General features: G+C 41.8%; 1 protein-coding gene across 1 annotated transcript; it reads left to right on the top strand.

Annotated features, from left to right (window-relative positions):
• Positions 1-7,515: 7,515 nt before the first annotated feature.
• Positions 7,516-12,751, top strand: LOC123084332 (serine carboxypeptidase-like 9). The gene is made up of 13 exons (XM_044505996.1): positions 7,516-7,734; positions 7,826-8,045; positions 8,423-8,545; positions 8,651-8,753; positions 8,842-8,879; positions 9,062-9,166; positions 9,696-9,776; positions 9,890-10,024; positions 10,174-10,245; positions 10,432-10,547; positions 11,940-12,053; positions 12,380-12,425; positions 12,501-12,751. Exons 1-13 carry the CDS (start codon positions 7,574-7,576, stop codon positions 12,582-12,584), a joined length of 1,398 nt encoding a protein of 465 aa, XP_044361931.1. The 5' UTR covers positions 7,516-7,573; the 3' UTR covers positions 12,585-12,751.
• Positions 12,752-21,451: the final 8,700 nt, after the last annotated feature.

Genomic DNA, 21,451 nt, shown 5'->3' with positions numbered 1-21,451 from the left:
TCATTCCGCATCTGTTAAGGGGAGTCGGGTTTCCTATTCATCCATTCCTTCGTGGGCTCCTGGAGTTCTACGGCCTCCAGTTGCACAACTTTACCCCAACTTCCGTGCTACATATAGCAGGGTATGTCGCTCTCCACTGGCTTCCATCCTTGACGTGTCTCAGCTTCGGATCATCTCCATCGTCGGGCTTCTTCCTCTCCGCGTGCCAGCGCATTAGCTTTACTTCCATGGGATCTACAAAATACCGCTGGAGACGGGGAGTGATCGGTAAGTACCATACAACTTTCTGGGGACATTTCTTCCCAGCCTTCTTGTATCGAGAAGCATTGCACACCGGACAGCTTGTTTTCCGCGTGCTCCTTCCGATAAATTATGCAATCGTTGATGCATGCATGGTATCTAATGTGTGGCAGATCAAGAGGGCACACGATCTTCTTGGCCTCATCAACACTAGTAGGACAAAGATTCCCCGCGGGAAGAACATCCTTTAGGTACTTGAAATGCTCATCGAGGCTAGTGTCGGTCCATTTGTTTTTAGCCTTCGTCTTCAGGAGTTGGAGTGTGAAACTCAAGAGGGTCACCTCAGGATTGCAACCATCATACGATAGAGTGTTCGAGTCTACCACCAGTTGCTCCAACTTAGCCTCCTCTCTAGAAGCAGCTCTATCAGTACTCGTCTCCTTGCGAAGCAATGCTTGAACATGAGGGTCCCGCATGATTGAACTTAGTACCGACGAACTCTGATGCGTGGAGTCCATGTTGTTCTCTCCGCCGCCATGTCCAGCCCCTTTTCCTCTGCCATGTCCGGCCCCTTCTCCGCCGCCATGTCCGGCCTCTTCACCGCCCCCATTATCGATCATCTCTTCGTCTTGCCCCGTGTCATCATTGCCTACCCCGTCGGCGTCCTCAACATCGTCATCCTCATCTTGAATTATCCACCGAGTATATCCATCCATGAAACTAGTCATGAGCAGGTGCGCTTCGACACGACCATCGTCATGGGGGTCAAGCCAAACTATTCCTTTACATTTTCGACACGGACATAAAACCTATGTCCGGTTATTTTCTTTCATGTCCTGCACCGCCGACCGCAACCACCTGTCCACCATCGTTCCACTGACCATCGTGAACTCTGCACGGTAATAATAAACAAATTGATTATAAAAATGCGTGCATGCATCAAAGTCATACAAAAATTTGGCATGATCTTCCCTAAAAATAGGACATATATAAATCTAGAGTTTGCCCGGAATTCGCCCAAACGGAAATAAATCGACATTTCGCAAAACATAGGCAACTCAAAAGCACAATTTGGTGTCAACTCATGCCACACACACAATTTCCATCATATCTCCCAGTTATCATATCATACACACACATAAACATATTTTCATTTTGCAAAAGCATGAAATTTTAATCACCTCTATCTCGAGATCGAGCACATGGTGGAGATGATGATGTAGGGAGATCAAAAGTGCACAAAGCTCTTCTAGACAAAGATAGATCTAGTTAGGGGGCAAATATGTCACTTAACTAAATGCTACATCTACCTAGCTAGCTAATTTGGGAGGAGACAACTTCAACTAGTGGAGGGGGAAGGAAACAGAGAAAGGAGATGCATTAATGGAGGTGGTGTAGTTAGCTAGGAGTAATGAAGAGAGAGCAAGGTAGGTAGGAGAGGAAGAGTAATGGGGGAGAAGTATTGAGGAAGAAGAAGAGTGAGAGAGGGAGGATGTGGGGGGTAGGGGAAAGGGAAGAGAGGAGATAGGGGAGGGGCGGGCGGGTAGGGAAAGGTGGTGGGCCGGTGCGGCTTAGCAGTAGTGCGGGTGGTAAAACGCGCTTCTGATAATAAATTAGCAGCAGCGCGCTTCCCACACAAGCGCTACTGCTAACTGGGACCAAAAGTGTTCCCAATTGAAAAATTAGCAGCAGCGATCTCAGAAAAAGCGCGCTGCTACTAACGCTTTAGCAGTAGCGCGGGTCGAGACAACGCGCTGCTGCTGAATGTAGGTTGGCGGACATTGTCGATCGATATTTGTAGCAGCGCGGGTTGCTCCAAGCGCGCTACTGCTAACTCCGTTTCAGTAACGAGTTTTGCAAGCACGCACTGTTGATAATTAGCAGTAGCGCCTCTTTTTGAGCCGCGCTGCTGCTAAGATTCCGTGTATAAGGTTTTTCCTAGTAGTGGTAGCACTACAAGAAACCTGTTAATACGTGACAGTCCTAAGCCGTCACAGATCAGCCAAAAACCGTCATGTGTGGCCCTCCGTGATGGATTTGAAATCCGTCATGTATATCGCGTCATAATTCGACATCGTACCTTCCATGACGGTTTATGGCCGTCATGAATTTGCCTTAGGCCCGCCAAGCCCAAACTAGGCCATGACAGAACAAACCGTCATGGACCAATGCCACATAGGATTTTACTGGAATGACGTGGCTACCTACGTGGACACTATTTTCGTCACAAAAACTGTCACAGATTTATGATCAATTTAAGTTTGGTCCCATCCATTTCTTTCAGCCCAATTTAGATCCAATTCACTTCTAGCATAATGTGTTCAGCAAATAATGCCAATTTCAGACCAGGACAATATTTCTAAAGTGCCATATGTTACACAAATTACTCCATATGCGGCCATCTATAAAGGTATCTACAACCAAGCAGTTTATAATATCCTCCATGGAATGATAATTTACAACATATATTTGACAAAATATATGACACGGCAAGGATGAACCAGTACAATCCAATTTACATCAACAAAACATATAAACTACTAAGGTTGCCACTCATGTTCTTCTCGTCGACCCTCCAGATGGCAACTACATGTCATGGCAGATTGTGATAGACAACACCAAGTAGCCCGCTACCCGATCATACCTGCCATATTTGCAACAACATTAGACATTTGTACATATGAATAGACAATAGAAGAAACTTAAAAAAAATTATACCCTTTCCAAAATCCTTAAATTTTATTAAGTGTACAGATGAGAATAACAAGATATCTAGTATAAAACAACAATAATAGCAGCAGTACTTGACGCCATACAAATGAGGATAACAAAGTACCCTACTGATAGAAAATACATTCCAGAAGTCAAGTTACTATAGCAGCAACACTCGAGGCCATACAAATGAGGATAGCAAAGTACCCTACTGATAGAACATACATTGCAGAAGTCAAGTTACTATTGCAGCAGCGGTTGAGGCCATATAAATCCGCCAAAAATGGCATCACTAAAAATCAATATCCATGACGCAGAGCCATTGCTCGTCGACTTGGCTGGTGTAAGCTTCTAATGTTCATGTCTCAACAAGTTTACACATGTAACTAAATATTTATCAAGGCACCGAGTCACCGACAATAGTGAACAACATTTGCTTGCCAAGTGATCTCCGAGTGGCATGCAAAATAACTAAGACCATGGCCACTAATAGATCTATAGAAGTGGCAAATGGTTCTGTTAAGAGATACTGAGATAGTGGTTAGAATGTATAGGATTACTTTGGTTCGAGTGAATGAGATGATAAATTTAACCAGCAAGATCCATGGGGCACAAACACATTAGTTGAAAATCACGCCATGCGCAACTCTGAACTAGATCAACTAAATAGGTGTTGTTCACTAGCAGAGCTGGGGAATGAAAATAACTGAGAAACCATAGAAGTGGCAGTGGAGAACTAACCCTTGGTTGATCACAGTTTAGATCCCAACAGCCACCGCGGTTACCCTCTCAAGCTCTATTGTGCGACTGTTACGGAGTTACCTAGACCTGCATGCCAAAAACAAGATATCATAATCAGACAATTAGAGTGTTAAGTGATCGAAATAAAAAGAGAGGAATAACATCAAGAAAAATAGATTTAGGATAACTTGTCACGAGCACTATTGAGGAGGGCGAGCTAGTGATAGAGCAAAGGAGTTGAAGAAACAATGCGTTGTGTCACTGTGTTGGCAAGTGCTAGCTCGATGTGTGCCTCCAGGTTGAGAGAGAGTGAGCGAACACGTGGCCTTGGTACTAGTACTAGTAGGTGCACAACTATTAGTAGTAGCAGTACTCTAAATTGACTCACTAATACATGTGCTTAGTACACAAATTAACAGGTTGAAACCTCTATATTCTTATTGTAGGACTACCATAATGTAATAATGTAATTTTCTTCTTAGGTTCAGATTAAATTCATTTCCAGAATACATATTCACTGGGCTGCAGGAGACAACAAGGGTAGAAAAAGAAAAATGCCTTGGGAGAAAACTCTAAACATGTTAATACAGTAACAGAAATCATGTCTCCAAGACCTAGGGAAAAATGTAAACTGAATTATAACTTGATAGAAGGCCACATACCACAGTGCAGCAGTCTGTCTCTACTTTTTACCCTACTGTTTGTCTCTACTTGGTACCCTGCAATGTACAAGATACAGAAAAAATTCAGAGAAAACTTAGTGTTAATGATTCAGAGAGGAAGCACACATACACAACACACCGCTGCTGCACCAGAGCCCTCCATAGCAGCTGCCGGCACCTGTCAGCACGCACACACAACATACCCTTATAGTTAGAGAGGGCAGTAGCCACGCTAGGTAATCAACATTGATAGTGTTGGACCTTTGTTATGATTCTATATAGGTATATAGCGATTGAAAAAAAAAACTCATCAATAAGATTGTAACTTTGTATATCACTCCCTGCCTCCCTCCCTCAGATACATCTACTGGCTGAGCCTCTTGGAAGCCAAACGGGGGCATGACCTGCCCTTTCCAGTACTGCAATTTTTTACTCCCACGTATACTAAGTGTTTTGGTCTAGCCTATAAGTGAATAATTCCCCTGCCAATTCAATTAATATATATGTTGTTCTAGAGCATTAGATTGATTAACTGGAAGGATATATACGCACTCTGTACCTACAAACTAGCTAGCTAGCTACAAGCAGGTTGATTGATTGTTTTATGAGTAGCTTCCTTCTTGCTGCTGCATCTGCACGGGATGTTTGCTACTTGTTGCATCTGGTGGCATTAGATCGATCTGTCGGTTGCTTGCTGATGCATATGCATGCCATGTCTTGTGTTGTTGAGCACAACTGCCAAGACAACGAATCGACAATTGCCTATAAGTCAAACTGTCAATTGAGAGAAAGAGCAAGCTATGTTCATGTGATTTGCATATGTTTTGATGCACTTTTTGCATTCGGTTTAAAAATCACCCCCCCCCCCCCTAATTGCTTGTCATGCTCCGCCACTGAATAAATCAACGACTGAAAAAAAAGGCTATCAATCGGATGAGTCAGCAACACACTCTGAACCCAAAGATAGCATACTGAGTAATGGGTGAATCAAGCTCAAGCACAAACTTGCTGCTGGAACTGTTGCCAAGACAGAGAGAACGAATTCATAAGGTTATTCACTACAAGTATAATGGAAAATTACCTACAAATGCTAAGATTTCATCCTGAAACATACCGCTCATCGACAAGCTACTCCTTGAATACTAAGTACACAGAAACTGTTCACGAATTGTGGGGCTCTCGAACACTTCCTGCACGCACGCATCAGGGGATCAGGCCAAATCACGAGAGGCAGGTCGGGGGACATCAGGGATGGGGTTAGTGTGATCTTGGTCGGGGGGGGCTAACCTTGGTGGAGAAGAGGTGTCGCCGACGGCGGCCTAGGAGTTGGTCGCCCGCTGCTAGACTTTGGACAGCGACATCACCGCGCAGCCTGCAAGTTGGGCGCGACGGGGCACTGTGTGGACGGAGAGGAGCTACCGGAGACGGGTTGTGTGGACAGAGAGGGGCTGCCGGAGATGTGCAGTGTTGGACATGATGCCGCAGCCGAAACCCTAGCCACGGCTAGGGGTCACAGGTGAGCGCAGGAGAGGAATGGATGTGTTGCGTGAGGGGTCGATGGCCGGGGTATGTGGCGGATCTGGTAGTTGCCGGAGCTGCGAGGTGAGGGGAAGGGAGGAGGAGGGCCAGCGGCGATCTGTGGGAGGAAGAAAGCGAAGAGGTGGTGGGTGGCGGCATTCTGTGGGAAATGAGGGAGGGGGCTGCGGATGGAGAGAGGAGGGGGCGAGGAGGAGCGTTTAGGGTTAGCATTATATACCGGAACGGTTAGGCGGGCTTGAGCAGGCTTTGAGCGGGCTTGCGGGGCTTTACCAGGCCATCCATGACAGATTTTGGAAATGTCATGAGAAATCCGTCATGCATTAACAGATTTCTTGTAGTGTAGGTTGGTACTGTCTACCCAGGGTTAGAGTTAATGCTTCTGAGAGACTGTGCCTCGGTCATCCGTTTCTCAAACACCATGTAGTGCGAGAATTCCAATGAAGGAGATCAAGTCTTGTGGAGAAAAGTACGCAAATCTCTGCAGAGTGTACAAACAAATCATGGTTAGCCGTGTCCCTGGTTATGGACATCTTGAGTATCTGGATCTTTGGGTTATCATGTTCATCTCATCACTCTAAAATTAATTTAATTGGGTAATTGATGATGCTTAATTGGGATTGAGTTGGAGGAACCTTCTCAATATTTAACAACCACCATGATAGTTAAATAAAATTATTCCTTTGTTGTAGGGAAAAATTGGCTTTATGCCAAACTGTAACCACAGTGCTTTCCACCAGCCATATATGCATGTAGTGATAGCATTTATCTTGTTCATTACTCTATGTGTTACATTGGCAGCATATTCCATGTGCTGACCCGTTTCGGGTTGCAACATATCATGTTGCAGACTTTTCAGACGAGGAGTAAGGTACCATAGGTCATTGTCGTTCACTCGGCTATGCCGTTGGAGTCGATGGACTCACTTTATCTTCCAAGCCTTCCGCGGTTATCGTTTTTAGATGGCCTTAATCCATATTATTGTAATAAGTTCTCTTTTGAGACATTCAATGTAATAAGTGTGTGATTGCAACTCTGTTATAAATCCTCAAGTATTGTGCGTGTCAGCATTACCGATCGAAGGATGACATTGATGCACAAAGACTGGAATGTCTGAAGTCTGGTCGCTACATGGAGGAAGTATATTTGTATGTGGTGGCAGTCAGGTGGGTGAAGATGTCCCCAAAAAGAAAAGAAAAACTGGCTGAAGATGATTTAGGAAAAGGATTCGTACCCAACACTGGTGGCTGAACCATTATTGGAGATTTTATTGGAAGGAAATGTTGGGATTTGTAGCTTACAAAGATCCTCTATGGTGCTGATTGCCACTGATTTGACACCGCTGAATATGGGTGTCTCTCTTTTTTAATTGTGTGTCATATAAGCATGTCTGCTAGCCTCAAGTGCATGCATGTTATCAGCTATGTTACCCCACTAGGCCAGTCTGACTGTGAAACACTGTCCCGGTTAACAGCAGTGATAAGACGAGGCAACAGTGTCAAGTCAGTTGCTGGCCTGTCGTGCTCGCGGCATCACATCCGCACCATTTAAAAGTTAGGACCAGGATGGATGGCGATGCTTGGGGCGTGCATCACGTGACCACCATTTATGTATGGTATGGGCGTCTCCTCAGATTCCTCCACTCGTGTCCAGATAACAGCAGAGCAGAATCTACCGTAGCAATGGCCACAAGGTTGCCGCACCGCTGGATGCTGGTCCTGCTGCTGTTCCAGCTCCGGCTGCTCCAGCCCTGCCTCGCTGCCACGCCGCCGGTGATCACCACGAACGCCGTCACGAGCCTGCCTGGGTTCAGCGCCCCCCTGCCATTCTCCCTCGAGACAGGGTGCGTGCTCTTCTCTGCTCTGCCTCTGCTCCGCTCTGCTCTTTCGGTTCGTAGGAGGATGATGACGCGACGTCCGGCGCTGCCGCCGCAGGTACGTGGAGCTCGACGACGACGGCATCCGCTTCTTCTACTACTTCATCCAGTCGGAGCGCAGCCCGGCGGACGATCCCGTGCTGCTCTGGCTGACGGGTGGGCCTGGATGCTCCGCTCTCTCCGGCCTCGTCTACGAGGTCGGGCCTCTGGCTTTCGACTTCCATGGCTACCGAGGAGGGTTGCCTACTCTGCTATATAGACGAGACTCTTGGACTCAGGTTACTCTAATTCCCTTCTTTTTTAAGTATTTTTTTAAAATAAAGATAAGATTACTGCTTTTAAATAGTTTAGCTAACTTTTTAGCAGTTGGATTTACATACTGAACGTTTCATATTTACTCATCCCTAAAGTAAAAGATCTCGACAAAAAATAATCCATATGTTAATTAAGTTGCCAAACTACTATCCAGTAAGGATAACTATATCAAACTAAAATTATATTACCGTTCAAAAAAAAACTAAATTATATTGCCATTCTGTTTGCTTGTTATATACTACATACTACATATTATTGCTCTCTAGGCACCTAACTAATTTTCTCTTTCCCGCAAAAAACACTAATTGTGTCTTAATTATGCTTCATTGGATGACTTTAGGTTAGCAACATCATCTTCGTGGATTCTCCAGCAGGGACTGGCTTCACCTACGACCCCACAGACAACAAATTGATACCCAGTGATACCATTGTTGTTCGCCAGCTGCACACTTTCCTTGAAACGGTTTGTTACATCATCTAACAAAGGCGGTTTGGTACATACACACTCTGTATGTATTTCACTACTTTCGTTGTATGATAAAGATGCAAAACAATCGGTTCTTTGCAGTGGTTTGATGAGCACCCAATGTTCTTGTCAAACCCGCTCTACATTGCCGGCGATTCATACAGTGGCATGATCATACCTTCTCTCACCATTGAAATTGCTAAAGGTAACTAAAAGTTCTGTTAGTATCGAATATGTCTCTTCCAGGTTTATTTGTCTACTGATTTTTCAAATACATGTTGCTTTAATTTTAGGAATTGAATCCGGTGACCAGCGACTTTGTAACCTCAAGGTCTTACATATTTATTACGATGACTTCTCTACTCCCGCTTCTTAAAAAATCACTTTATGTTTAGTGCTATTGTAGTCCTTATTATCATTCTGAGAAGTCTTTAAGTAAAAGTTTGTGCAATCATCATAATATCTTCATAAGCAATGCTTAGCACTCGTGAGGACTTTTATCTGCCTTTTCAGGGTTACATTGCTGGTAATCCATTGACTGAATTGGCACGGTTTGACGGCAATTCTAAATTTCCATATCTTCAAAGGATGGGATTTATACCAGATGAACTCTACAAGGTGCCATAACTAAGTTTTTTTTCTATATATTTATATCTCCTGTTATTTATTCTGTGCTATGTTAGACAAAATAACATGTACGAAAATTCTACACGTCCAATTGATGCGTTGCTTGGCTGTGTAGCTGCTTCCCAAAACAAATATGTATTGTGGGCTTGCTTGGTTTTGTAGCTAACTCCTAAAAAAATGTAAATTATAATGCTTCTCATTTCATTTCTATGAAAACCTATGCCCAGTCAAGTTGGAGCACCTTTCTCCCCTTGTCTCCGTTGTATTCTTATGTATAGTTTGCTCTTTTGTTTGCCTAGCTTAGATTTGTTTTCTTTTGCTTTGGTATAGCTTTTTTTTTGTTACTTTGTATAAACCTTGAAAATTTATAAAAAAATATTGCGAGAAGAAATTCTCACGCTTTCGGGTCAAAAAAATATTAAATTTTGTCCATCTCCTTATTTGGAATAGCATGGAAGGTATCAATTGAAATTATCTCATTTGCATAAATATATTTGGCTTGTATATATCCACCTATTAGGTTGCTTTCGAGAGTTGTGGAGGGAAATACAACAGCCCATTGAATGCTCTGTGTGCCAAGTCCGTCCAATCAATCCATAATGTAAGCAATCCAACTACTTCTTTCAACAACCTCCTAACGTTGAGACTTTTATGTTGAGAACTCACTAGAGCTTCCATAAGAGCTGTGTAATTAGAATAGTTGGGTGGATGCAGCTCATAAAGGATTTAAATGCTATGCACATTTTGGAGCCACGCTGTGATACATATCCAAGCCTCATTATTCGCAAGGCGGCGTCTAAAGACAGAAGGAAACGGCTACTACAGTCTCCTGTTTCATCTATTTGTAGGGTAAAGACTGAGGATCTATGTAATGTTTATATAATTCCATTTAAGTTTTGTCTTGTTGGTCTTTTCGCTCAACACCGTAGTTTTTTTATTCTTATGATTAACTGCACATAGTTATGTAAATCATCTTGTTGTGCATGATTGGGTTGCAGAATGCCACTTATGTTCTTGCCGACTTGTGGGCAAATGACGAAGCCGTGAGGGAGAGTTTGGGTATTCGCAAGGTATATATGCACTCCGGTTTTTCGCTGCAGGATTCGCCGTCCCTTTTTGTTGCATTGTTTGTAATTTTTGAGTTATTGGAAGAAATGCGTGGAACTACATTCAAGTTAATGTATCTTAAATATTCTGATGCATACATTAAAGTCTCAGCTTTTGTTAATTAAGATAAAAGCTTGACTCTTTTTCAGGGAACGGTTCCATCATGGAGAAGACATGCCCATTTCCCTTACATACAAGACATTAACAGTACAGTGGAGTACCATTTAAGCTTGATCACCAAAGGATATCGAGCCATGGTATACAGGTAAGCATGAGATTATACTAGCTAGTGCTCACAACTCGAATGCTTATACTAGAGTGACTCTAACTAATCCACTAAAAGTCATCCATGCTTATCTAGCAGATACCTTCTTATGACATATTTGATCCCTGTATTTTTTGGGGTATACCATAAAAACAGTCCCTCCCTGCTCAACATATTGAATATACAACATTCATACCATAAAATTTTCAACGACTTGGCACACAGGAAGTTCAACCCACCGTCACCCTTCGACATCCATCCATCGTCCGCCATATTGCCCACTTCCGTGGCTAACCTATTAGAATGATTTGAGGTGCACGTCGAACCTCCCAGACAAACAATCACAACACGACACATTAATTTGTCAACAAGGTTCACCAATATGACTAATCCTCAAGGAATGACTATGGACGCTCCTCCCTATGTACTAAATCAACATAGTATAGTGAACGATAAGCCTGAGGAGTTCAACAGATGACGCTCCGACCATCGCACCATGACCGGTCGAACAATCCCTGCCATGGGAGCCCATACCACCCCTGTCGTTTATCTCTGTCTAGCCTACCACTTTATCTAGTCTATTTGGTTACCCTCCGATGCCTTTATATAATAGGCCTAGGCATGTGTTTGACATAAACACCAAAACCTCTGCTAATTACAAGTCCAAGTATAGAAGAACTTTCCACCAACTCCTGTTGGCCTGTTGGCCGCTTGGGGCCCTCATCCAATGCCATTTGATGTGTCCCCATATCCTCTACCATTGTGTGCTTGTGGCACTCAATAAAGATGTCTATTACGGCAGTGAATTTTGGCACTCTGTAAAGACGCTGATTTCAACCGTTGTCTTCTCTGGCTACACAATTATGTCCTTTTTTGCTGGCACACTTTTGTCACCACCATTGGGTCCCCGTTGATCAAACCTCCATTGTGGCGGGGTGAGCATGCCAAGCATTGATGCCACCCCATCATCACGTGACCATCTTGAACAACAATGGAAGGATTAATGTTTGGGTGGAAGCTGGACAGTGCAGTGGTAGGGAGAGAGGGGCCGGAAAGTTCTGTGAATGCCGGCGAGAACGCAGAGGGAATGAGCCGTAGGTGTGGGCCAATAGAAGATCTCGAAGGGAGTGAGGGGTCGCAGGAGCTAGGATGGTATTGGCTATGGTGTTTTCTAGGCAACACCCTAAAATGAATAATATGATAAGAATTTTAAGGTATATGCCAGAGCGACTTTTAGTGCCGGCACAATAATCCGATCTCTGGGTGGCCAACTATCAACGAAGGGCAACTAATGCGCATGCTCAGTCCAATCACTTGTAGGTTCATTTATTTTCTCTGATTTGCTGGTTGTGCAACCGTATATTGATCAAGTGTATTCTTCTATTGTTACAGTGGAGATCATGATAGTGAAATATCTTTGATCGGCACGCAAGCATGGATAAGATATCTTAATCTATCCATCACAGATGATTGGCGACCATGGTATGTTGACGACCAAGTTGCAGGGTAAGAATCGATCCATTTTTGTTTTACATACATACAATAAGATATCTTAGCCTACGGATGTATGTATAGTCATCTCACAAACATAATAGTGATAAAGAGGTAGGTACGTGCCAATTGGTGGGCCCTAAAAAATAACCATTGCAGTCTAACTAGAGACATAATTAACCTAGACTATGTGCAATGTTCAAAATGGTATTTATCCGTGATAGGATAGAGTGCCATTGTTCTAATAAATAGAATGTAACATCATTAACGAATTATATTTGCAAACAACTATCATTCGGATGTGTTATACCGTTGTCTTTCCATTTTCTTAATTTGCTTAGATACACAACAACTTACTCCGGCAACTTGACATACGCAACTGTGAAGGTACGTTCTTTGACAAACATTATGTTGGATGGAATACAATGAAGCAAATTAATTTATTGATTAATATCCTTGTAGGGTGCTGGCCACACAGCTCCGGAGTACATGCCCCGAGAGTGTCTAGCTATGATTGATAGATGGCTTTCTGGCGAACCTCTTTGATCGCTCGTTGTTATGTACTACCCACATAGGTTAATCTATATGTCTGAGTAAAATTAAACTAACACTGTTTACAAAAAGTTGTCGTGTATTCGAACATCAATTTTTCATGTATCTCAATAAAGCTGCAATGTATTTGGATGAGAAGAACATCGAAGAGAAAAGAGTGAGATGTGGTGCTCGAGCAGACGACATCAGGAAGAGATGGACTCGCATAGCGCGTGTGAGGGACAGGGTTTTGGATGGGTCCGAGGTGTTGGGCGCGTGCATGGCGGTCCTCCTCCCCCCCCCCCCCCCCCCACCCCCCCACCCCCAAATTTGCTGCCAAATGACGTTCGGGGTGATGAGTGGATGAATGGGGTACTGCATTGGATGGCAAAACACATCCGGACCACATGGTCCGGACGGATGCGAGGGGTTTGAGGGTCAGCGTTGGAGATGCCCTTAAAAATTCTTCAGCTTATATCAAAAAAATGTACAATGTGCATTTAAAATTTATTCAGCATATATTACCAAAATGTTTAGTGTATATTTTAAAAATATCCTACGTATATGAGTTTTTTCCAGAAATATTCAGCATTTGACTTTTTTATGTTTTCAATAATTGTTCACGTTTTTCAATTTTTGTTCACTCTATCAAAAACTGTTCAAGTTTTGAAGTTTAGTCAAATTTCAAAAAAAAATCATGATTTCCAAACATTATTCATATTTTTCTATAAAAAATTGTTCATATTTGTCCAAGAAATTTTGAAATTTTTGAAGAAAAACAGATATGTCATTGTTCTTAGCAGTTCAACTTTAGTGCTGTGTTTAGCCACCCTCAGTCGCCAGCTCAGCTGGCTAGCAACGCTACTATCTAGCGTGAGAGTGGGAGTTTGACCCCACGTGTCCAATTTTATTTTTCGTGAAATTTTTACATTTGCTCCCCGTAGAAGTTCTCTTATGCTAGGGCCAGTTCTGTTTATCGCGCTGGTCGCTTGGAAGTGAGCAAATGCACCCCCTATGGATTCGCTACGACATATACTAGGCTCCACAATCTAGATTTTTTAGAACCTTCCTAGAGTGCTTTTTTCCTTATTTCTGTGTTTTTTCTTTTCGGTTTTTGTAGTTAATTTTTTCCACTCTCGTTTCATTGTTCTTTGCTCCTTTTTCCCTTGTTATTTTTCTATTTCATTGGGTGAACAGATATTTAATTCTCCACCACTTTTTGAAATTGTGAACATTTTTGGAATTGGTTTACATTTTTTGAAATCATGAACGTTCTTAAAATGGTGAATTGTTTTTCATTTCGTCAACAAACTTCAAATTCATGGGCAATTTTCGAAAAGAATTCACATTTTTTAAAATCTTGAACAATTTTTGAACTGATAATATTTATATTGTATTTATGTATATTTTTTAACTCCAAAACAATTTTGAAATCGCAAACGTTTTATAGATTCATGAACAATATTTGAAACAATTAACATTTTTTCACATCATTAAAATTAATAAAACTCCTTTCTTGAAATTCGTGAATATTTTTTCAAATCAATGAAGTTTTTTTCCAAATTCTTGATATTTTTAAAATTCATGAACAGTTTTTGAAATTCGGAAAACCAAGACCAGTGTTTTTTAATTTGAGATTAGTGAAGAGTCCTTGAAGTAAGAAACAGAAAAGAAAAAATAAACATAAAAAATGAAAGATGGAAATAAAACAGTGATTGGTGGCTATTTGCCAACCTACACTGCAAATAGGAGCTTCCGTCACCGCTTCAGGATGCGTGAATCAGTGAGTGGATGTCGTGCGACCGTTGCTCTCTATTAACTGGACCACTCGATTTGCTCTCTAGCTTTACTAAAAAAAATTGTTCGTTAGCTGTGCAACTCGCCTTTTGTTTTGGGTGTTGCTATACTGTTCTAGAAAACAAAACCCACTATCAATTTTTAAAGTAAAATGATCATGAATTTGAAAAACGTTCACTGATTTGAAAATGTTAATGAATTTGAAAAAGGCAAGTAATTTGCGAAAATATCATGATTTTAGTTTTTGTGAATTTCAAAAAGTTTGTTGATTTGAAAAGGTTCATAGATTTGAAAAGTGTTCATGATTGGAAAATTGGTATGAATTTAAATAAATCATGGATTTAAAAAGTTCATAAATTTGAAAAACTGTTCTGAGGTTTGAAAAGGTTCATGAAATTTTTGAAAGTTCACAAATTAGGAAAAAGTACATGGATTTAAAAAATGCTCATTTTTTTTGAAAATAAAATAAGAATAAAATAGAAAAATACATATATAAATGATAACTAAAAAGCAGTCTGAAACTTCCAAGTCTGTCAAAAAACTTCTACACGCTTCCATGAAACGGATCAAAACCCAACAAAAAAGAGAGAAATAGAAACAAGAAAAAGAAATGAAAAACAAAGAAAAAAAGAAGAATATGAAACCGGCCAAAAACCGAACTTAAAAAAGCCCATTTGTCGTGCGACCGTGGCTCTCTCTATTGGCTGCACCTTTCGATTCACTCGCTAGCTGACTGCCCATCCTTGCATCTGCTCGCCTTTTTTGGGTGCTGCTATGTTGTTTTAGAAAACAAAATTGCTATCAATTATTAAATTATAAGAAATGTTCACCAATTTGAAAAAAATTCATTAATTTGAAAAATCATGAATTTAATTCTATGTGAATTTGGAAATAGTTCATGAACTTGGAAAAAGTTTGTGGATTTGAAAAAGTTCATGGATTTGAGAAGTGTTCACGAGTTTGAGAAATTTTATGAATTAAAAAAGCATGAATTTTAAAAAAGTCCACAAATTTGAAAATATGTTCATGGGTTTGAAAAGTTCATGAAATTTTTGAAAGTTCACAAATGAGGAAGAAATTTAATGAATTAAAAAAAGTTCAAATTATTTTTAAAAAATAAGTAAAAAATAAAAAAATTAAAAAAAGATAACAAAATAATAGTTTGAAGCTTCTAGAAGCTTCCAAGTCTGTCCAGAAGACCTTTACAACCTTCCAAGATACAAGTCAAAACCCAACAAAAAAAGAGAGAAACGAAACAAGAAAACTAAAAAAATGAAAGACGAAAAAAAGAATATGAAACTGACCAAACAAAACCAAAGTAAGAAGATAGAGAAAGCAGCCCAAGAAAAATTGGGGGCTTCCTATAGAATATTCACAAAACTGGTGAAGAGTTAAAAGGGCGGCCCATCTAACTCACCTAATCTTGGGAGAGGGTTTACCCTATGGACCGAAAGTGAAGCAAATGGCGCGTGAAGCATGAAATAGGAAATTGAGAAAAAAATAGTCGCCGGTTGGAAATTAGCCGCCAAAAGAACTGGTCCTAAGAAACAATTAGCTGCCAGTTTTTTGAGTCCTGCCTCATGTGGACTTGGTCGTAGCTTGGTATATTGGGCTTGAGTAGCAAAATCCCTAGGTAGTCCATGGAAGTGCTATTGCATCACGCTTCATTTGCATTATGGCCATCACAAATATGACGACTTTGCTAGAATTGTTCTTATAGCCAATGTTACTATATAAATGAATATAAATGATACATCTAGATGGCATGACAAAGCATATAGTCATAAGCTGGATATACAATTGGCCTTGCTCTTAGTTTGTGGGATGCCGTCGGCGTCGAAGCACAGTCGGATATATAGCACTAGTAGAAAATAGGGCTTTCGTTCGAGCCTGATAAGCTCATTAGTCCCGGTTCAGTCATGAACCGGGACTAATGTGAGCATTGGTCCCTATTCCTGCGGCTAAAGGCATTAGTCCCGGTTCAAATGAGCCCTTTAGTCCCGGCTTGAGATACGAACCGGGACTAAAGGGTGCGGTGCCCTTTACTCCCGGTTCGTATGTCAAACCGACCGGGACTAAAGATTAGACCTTTAGTCCAGGTTTGAGACACGAACCGGGACTAAAGGGTGCAATGCCCTTTAGTCCCGGTTCGTATCTCAAACCGGGACTAAAGGTCCCATTTTCAAACTCTACCCCCCCCCCCCATCGCCTTTTCAGTTTTGTAAAAAGCAAAAGAAAATAATAAAAAATTCAAAAATTAAAATCCTTCGAGATGTAGTTATGTCACTACATCTATTAGTTAGGAGAATTCAAAAACTTATGGACATGTTTTGCAAAAAAGTGTTACGAAAAAGTAAAACGGCCATATTTTTTGCATACGATGTCAAAAAACGCATAATATATCAAAAAAATCAGCATGAAAATCCGCATCCGATTTTGACAGCCTACAGTCTGTTTGCAAATTTTTAGAATTCTCAAATTCTGAAAGAAAAAAAAGATATGCTCAAATTTTAGTTTTTTTTGAATTTTGGTTAAATCTGGTCAAACTATGGTCAAACTACTTATTCAAGAAGTATTAGTGGTACTAAATAATTATTCAAGAATATTAGTGTTACTAAATAGTTATTTCAGTATTTTGAATTTTGGTCAAATCTAGTCAAACTGTGGTCAAACTACTTATTCAAGAAATATTAGTGTTACTAAATAATTATTGTTTTTGAGAATAATAGTTTCAAACTCAAACAGTGAAACATGTGACTTCATGCTCAAGCTAAACTCCCGAGGGTTAATAGGATTGACATCTTACTATTGTCAGGAAAACAACAAGTGCAGACTTGAAAACGGGGGAGAATAGAAACCGGAAGTTAGCGTGCTCATGCTGGAGTAGTGAGAGGATGGATGACCGACCGGGAAGTTAGATGATTTGAAATAATGAGGGGTGATTAGAGATTAGAGGTTAAATTGAACAGTGAGTGATGATTTGAGATTAAATTGTAAAATAATTCAGAAATTTGAAAATCGGAAAAAATTAAAATAAAATATTCAAAAAATAAACTTTCGTAAAAAAAATTCCTTTAGTCCCGGTTGGTGTTACCAACCGGGACTAAAGGTGGAGATCCAGACAGCGACCATGTGGAGGGTCTTTAGTCCCGGTTCGTATAAGAACCAGGACTGAGGGGGTGGGGGGCTTTAGTATCAACCCTTTAGTCCCGGTTCTAGAACCGGTACAACGACCCTCACGAACCGGAACGAATGGACCTTTTTCCACTAGTGTAGCTATAGCAGCAAGATTGTGTGGTCGGATATACGGGTGCATGCATCAGGACGAAACGGTAGCTTGTGCTGTCACACACATCAATATATTTTGGCTACAACGATAAAGGTTAGATGAAAGAAAAGCAATTGATCAACAACACCGCACGCGCGCGTAAGCCACCTAACTAGCTAATATAATGCCGTTTTGATCGAGAGGGGCCATGCACGCACACATGTGGTGTGGATGTCAACAACACACGGCACGCGCCAGCTAAACACATATGAGGTCCGTCCCTATATATAGCTAGCTAATTTGTCTACACGTACGTACGGCTTCATCAGGCAGAGCATGATTGGGAAATTTCTGGATGTGGTACTGCCACGGCCACACCCGCCGGTCATGACAACCACACTTTCACGAACAGGCCATGAAATGATGGCCAAGAACGGTCGAGCCAGCTGCCTGACGGTGGGCTCTAGAGGGCGGGCACGTTTTATTTTTTAAACACAGTCATATATATTATCTTTAGGAACACATACGCATACCTTATCTTATGAACACATACGAGAGATTGAGTTGATATATCATTTTGACATTAACGAAGTCATTATAGGCGCCCCGTAGTCGACGATAACGTCTCCTTCCACTGAACGTGCATCGCCAGAAATTCTGAAATAAATCCTGAATAAAGCGAATACCAGAAATTAAACCTGGTGGGCTAGGGAAACGATTGTACTTCTAAACATCCAAGTACAGGTTGGTTAGCGCACACGCACGTTCTAATGGACACGGCGAAGTGATGATGGGTCTCAAATAAAAGAAAGCGACTGAAAAAGACATTCAGATCGGATTATGCGGAACCGGACATAGTAAGTAACGAAACAATGTTGGTTCAGAAACGGTAATTTACCATATTCATATACATTTCTAGCTCCCTACAAAAAAAGACAAACTCAAATTTCAGTAATTTGCTTTGTACAATCCAAATGAACCCATGCATTTTTATGCTTTTTTATTTTCATTTTAACAACAAAAGATTTTATTCCATTAGCAACATTTTACAGGGAGTAGTGTGAAAGGTCTCACACTTGACATGGCCAGTACATCTCTCGCAATACAAGGTCCTGCATCTGAAGAGACAACGAAAGGCCAGAGGCCTATTCTTAATTTTGGTCGCTAACTCTGCTTGATGATGTGCTTTAACAATTAAAACACCCGTTGATGTGTGCTACTCTTGTGTGCATAAAAGATGGCGACACCTGTATAAAAGCAAGAATGGGCCTTATGTTCTAGTGACTTGGAATATGGAACTCGCCGCTGCTGCCGATGCGAGTACAGAGCAATCCGTGTAGTACCGTGATTCCGGGATGTGAATAGTTTATACTAACATTGTGGCCAATAGAAACCCGTACGCTTCAACTTGGAGAGCGGATGACACCGGAGGAGACATAGTTGAAACCTGCAACTACTGACCATGACCGTTGTTAGAATAAATCCGAGGCGCTTCGTCAGTCTACCGAGGATCAAGCAATCACGCAAGCACGGCATCGAGTTTTGTTAACGAGGTTCATCGATATGGCTACATTCCGGGGCCTGACTATGGGTGCTCCTCCCCATAATACCGCTACAATACCGCACACAGTCGCCCTATACACTGGCACATGCCGCCGGTTTCCCCTGCGTTCCTGTGCTATTATGTTGGCATAGGTTACATCGTGTGTCTACCCTCTTTTTATATAAGTGGCCTAGGATACAAGTGTGCTATTAGGACACAACTCCTATCCTGTCTACACACAGTCCAAATCCAAGTCGAACTGTAACCTACCTTGTATAACAATATTCAACACAACTCTAACAAACTCTACCTTGATGAATATTCTTCATCACCTTGGATTCATCCATGCGTCGAACCTCCTTGTACTTAACATCTCGCTCTTTCTTGACTGCTTATCTAAAACTTGAAGGAATTTCACTGTCACTCTGCGTCACCTTGAGTTAAATTCGCAGTTGTCTCATTCTTTTTCAGGATAGTCTCTGACATGTCCCACATCTATAGCACTCCGCCTTCTTTTGTCTTGTCATCAGCACTTTGCCATGTGCACCGAGCACCACAAAATATATGGCCATGTACTCTCCCTGTTTTGACAATTTCGGACTTCCCGCCACTTCCTCAGAGTCTCCACGGTCAACTCTTGTCGATCAACCGACACCAATAGACTCAGTCACCAACTTGAATCTGGTACTCGTCAACACTGCTTCAGCACCCCTGCACAATTTATCAGACCATATGTCCGACCACCAGCGCATTGGCCTGTCGTTGTGTCCCGTGCTTACTGCACGCCTCGCCGCTATCACCGCACCGAGCCCTGCTTGGCCACCTTACCAGCCCAACTCGGCCAACCCACACAAGCACGCCTCCTGGTCAATCAGCCCCGCTCGACCTTGCTTCCGCAGCTCGCTACTGCTGCTAGAGCTACGCGGCTGTACGTGCGTTACGCCGCCGCCGCTAGCACACTGCCGCCGCCCATGATTGGCCTTGCCTGCTGCTTGCTTGCCTGCACACTGCACCTGATCGTTGTTCGATCCGATTACGCGTATGCCGCCGCCGCTATGAACGATCTACTGTGATTGCTTTTCCTGCGTCAATTTCCACGATCATCGTAAAATCTTCCAGCCACCACGACCGAGTTATCAGACTTCCTTCGTCGCCCTCCTCTAGAACAATCAAGCCGCCTCTTTGCAACCATAGCTTTGATACCACTTGTTAGAATAAATCTGAGGCGCTCTATCAGTCTACCGTGGATCAAGCAATCACACAAACACAACGCCGAGATTTATTAACGAGGTTCGCCGATATGGTTACATCTCCGGGGCCTGACTATGGGCGCACCTCCCCATGACACCACTACAATACCGCACGCGGTTGCCCTGGACACCGACACATGTCGCCGGTTTCCCTTGCGTTCCTGTGCTATTATGTTGGCATAGTTTACGTGTGTCTACCCTTTCTTTATATAGGAGGCCTAAGATACAAGTGTCCTATTAGGACACAACTCCTATCCTGTCTACACACAGTTCAAATCCATGTCCAAGTCCAACTGTAACCTACCTTGTACAATAATATTCAACACAACTCTAACAACCATTTTTTCCAAGTTGGATGATGACATCGATAACTGCTGGCGATGGTTGCATGTCCTCATTTGTCCAGGCCGCATCATAGAAATTTCCTTGTCCTGCAACTAAATATGGGTCTTGTGTGGTTGATGATTGTTGTACAACAACAGTTCCTGCCATTTCATCTTCTAGTTTTGGGCCTTGTAAGATCGTATTTGCCAATAGGTATACCTGGGATGGTTTACAAAACTTTCTACCAAACAAGGCATCATTTTGTGCTGTCCAAAGACACGATAAGAAAGTGTATACACTAGTTACATTGATACGGGAATGAGCACAATCAAGTAAAACCTTAAGCATTTGTGGAATGGAATGATTATGTTTAGCCAAAACTTCTGTTCTAATATACTAGGGAAAGGAAAACCAAGTAGCCTTTGAGAAAGGGCAGAGAGAAAGTATGTGCATTTCATCCTTCTGGTTGCCACATCTAGTACATTTTTCACTAATATGTTTGGAGAACTTACTTGCACGTTTACCCTTTGGAAAGGGTTTTTAATTGTTCCTTTTTCTTTTGAGAAAAAGAGAGGCCTTCCTCTCCGATTTATATAATGAAACCATATGGTCTTCTTATATATATCATCCAACATTTACCGCGAAACTTAAAGAAAGACGAGAACAACTAACAAAGTACGATCAAGTTCTATTACAGACC

The sequence above is a fragment of the Triticum aestivum genome, chromosome 1B, assembly GCF_018294505.1.
Source record: "Triticum aestivum cultivar Chinese Spring chromosome 1B, IWGSC CS RefSeq v2.1, whole genome shotgun sequence".
Classification (NCBI taxonomy): domain Eukaryota; kingdom Viridiplantae; phylum Streptophyta; class Magnoliopsida; order Poales; family Poaceae; genus Triticum; species Triticum aestivum.
Note: the sequence above shows the minus strand (reverse complement) of the source record. Positions and strands in the feature narration are given on the sequence as shown.